The sequence below is a fragment of the Octopus bimaculoides genome, chromosome 7 (assembly GCF_001194135.2).
Source record: "Octopus bimaculoides isolate UCB-OBI-ISO-001 chromosome 7, ASM119413v2, whole genome shotgun sequence".
Classification (NCBI taxonomy): domain Eukaryota; kingdom Metazoa; phylum Mollusca; class Cephalopoda; order Octopoda; family Octopodidae; genus Octopus; species Octopus bimaculoides.
The window spans coordinates 73,667,461-73,670,320 of record NC_068987.1 but is presented as its reverse complement, the minus strand read 5'-3'; the positions used below and the strand labels follow the sequence as shown (position 1 = coordinate 73,670,320).

The 2,860-nt window shown below is 36.5% G+C and overlaps 1 protein-coding gene across 1 annotated transcript in view; it reads right to left on the bottom strand.

Annotated features, from left to right (window-relative positions):
* The window catches only part of LOC106880534 (lysosomal alpha-mannosidase), a 65,056-nt gene that overhangs the window by 6,208 nt on the left and 55,988 nt on the right, over nucleotides 1-2,860 (bottom strand). The window contains exon 20 of the mRNA XM_052969439.1: nucleotides 454-594. Within this exon, the coding sequence (XP_052825399.1) occupies nucleotides 454-594 (141 nt within the window). The remainder of the gene's footprint in view (nucleotides 1-453; nucleotides 595-2,860) is intronic.

Genomic DNA, 2,860 nt, shown 5'->3' with positions numbered 1-2,860 from the left:
TGTGTTCAGTGCTGTAAAGATAGACCGATAGTGCTTGCAATCAATATTCAGATTTCTAACAATTTTCACAAATTCTGAACCAACAAAGGCTTCTCTACGCCAGTTATTCCTTAAATGAAATTTTACCAACGCAACAAAAGAAACTATACATTGGATAGTAATGTCTTTTGATAGCAATCAATATATTTAGATAAAATTTGTGACGGTCACGATTAGAATTTCCTTCCTTGTTGGATTGCAGAGTCACAGTTGACCTGAAGGATTAACGATGTCACTTGCTGGAGCTTAGAATTAAGCTACCGTCGTAGGGGGGGGGGTCGTCAAAATAGAGGAAATCATATATAACATAACATATGACGAAGTAAATCTGAAATAAAGACAAGAATTAGAAATAGAGGAATAGACAGGTTTGAACCCTGCTACTGTTTGTTGGTTAACTGAGATACGATCTACCTGTATATTGACGGTAACCTCTCTGTTCACTTCGTGCTTTTCATAAATGTGTTCGAGACGAATGAGGATGTTGTTCTGGTCGTATTCCTCAAGGGTCAGCAAATGGATCTGGGGTGGCAGGGATACTTTCAAAGCAGACATCTGAATACGGATGAGGGAAAAAAGAAAGAAGAAAAATAGAATAAAGCAACTGAAAAATTATTATGAATTCCTCAGACTATTTTTCAATGAAGCGAGCAGGAAGTTGATGTGACGTTCGTGACTTATACTCATACGTACGTAAAAATAATCTTCTTCTTATATTGATGTAGTTGAGAGTAGATGAGTACTGGATAACCATCTCAGAGGAGATGTTTCGTGTCCAACCACCAGCATTGGGCTGAGTCCATGATCATAATACTTAACTATCAATAATCCATTTATCCCAGGTACAAAAGCGTATTGTAGTTCACTGAACAATGTCTGTGATCAAGACATTTATCAACAACACCATATACCTAAATGTACGTAGGTAACACAGTGTGATATAGTTCACTCTACTGTGTTTATGACCAAGACATTTAACTGTCAAGAAATCCATTTAGCATGACTGTTAGAAAGAAGCAGTGTGGTATAGTTCACTGTACACATTCAATAAGTAAAAGAAAACTTAACCATCAACAGCCCAATCTAGCTAGATTAGTTATAAGCAGGTACCATAGTGACATATAGTATACTGCACTATGTGCATGACAAACACGGTTAGTAGTCAACAACACAATTATCTTTCTGCATAGTGAGATCTTGTTCACTGTGGTATGGCCAAGACACATAATACTCAACAACACAGCCTATCTAGCCGCATGTAGGCACCGCAGAACCACATCATGGAATAATTCACCAATCTAAGACGTGCCGTTGAGGTAACGGCAATGTGGTCTCTCGATCTGCTAAAAATAACAGCCAAACCTCCTTCTCTACTGTCATAAAAAAAAGGATACATAGAAAATATAAGCCAGATGTACAAAAGTACTAACTGGCCCTAACTCGAATACCTTCGGCCACAGGTCTGCCCGGTTGGAGTTGAATTAAAACTTAAACAAAACAACAATATCCGTATGCAGACCTTTACGTTCAAGAATTTGGCTGTAGTAGGCCAGCCCCTTATCTAGAGAGAAGGTTCTGTCTCATTTACGCAGACTACTTCATAAATAGAATTAACACCAGCCACATGGACTTTATCACCCGCGCGCGCGCGCGCGGAGATTTTCAGTTTAAATGTTTCTGTTGTCGAAGACTCATCGTTTTGTCAATGGACCCTGAAATTGTTCACAAACAGCAGCAGTAAATTTTCTTCAGCTGAATACACGTCATTGATAGGTTAAAATTACCCGAATTTGACAACTTTAACACGAGATAACTCCTAAAATACAAAATTTTGCCAAAAAAGTTAAGAGTCAACCCTGTTCTACATGACATTCTACCAGTATCCGAAGTTTCAAAGTGTTTAGTTTTAAAAAAATTAATAAAAAAATCTGTACGTTAAATTGAATAGATCCCACATGCATACATACATACATACATACATACAAGTATACAGATGCACACACACATACAAACATATGCACACACATATATAAACACACATTCGGGTATATTTGTGAGAGAACATACTGGCAAGCTAAGCCATCCGTATTGTTTAGCGTTGAAAAAACATCGGAATAAAGAGAAAAAAGAATAACCAAACGTTAAGCATTTTATGGAGCGAGACACTTCTACATGGAAGCATATTTTATTTTGTTTTTTTTTTTTCTTTTTCCTCATAGAGCTTTAGAAGTTTAGAAATCGAAAGAAGAGAAAATTCTTAAAGTCTACATCCTGTTTTAAAGAAGACACTAAAGAAGAAATAAAGAATCAAATTAAAAAGAGAGGAAACGGGTAAGATTAAATTAAGAACGGCTAGGTTTGTCAGCTAATGGTTCTGTGAAATCTGAAGAATACACTAAAGAATTTCTGCAGAGATAAAGTGATGAATGTATAAACTTCGTAAAGTTGATAAATTCGTGAGCATTGGCGAGAGATAGAGGTGTGTGTATGGGGAAGAAGATAGTGGGAAACGAGAGAGAAAGAGACGATAGGTTTTACACAATCCTGGATGACTTAGGGTTAAAAAAAAAACGCTATGCATGTACAGGATCAAGGAGTATATCTACGTGATTGTTCAATATGCCAGAAACAGTAGCCAAATATCCTTTAAATTGTACATTAAAAATGTACACGTTATATATATATATATATATATATATATATATATATATCATCATCATCATCATCATCTTCGTTTAACGTCCGCTTTCCATGCTAGCATGGGTTGGACGATTTGACTGAGTACTGGTGAAACCAGATGGCTACACCAGGCTCCAATCTG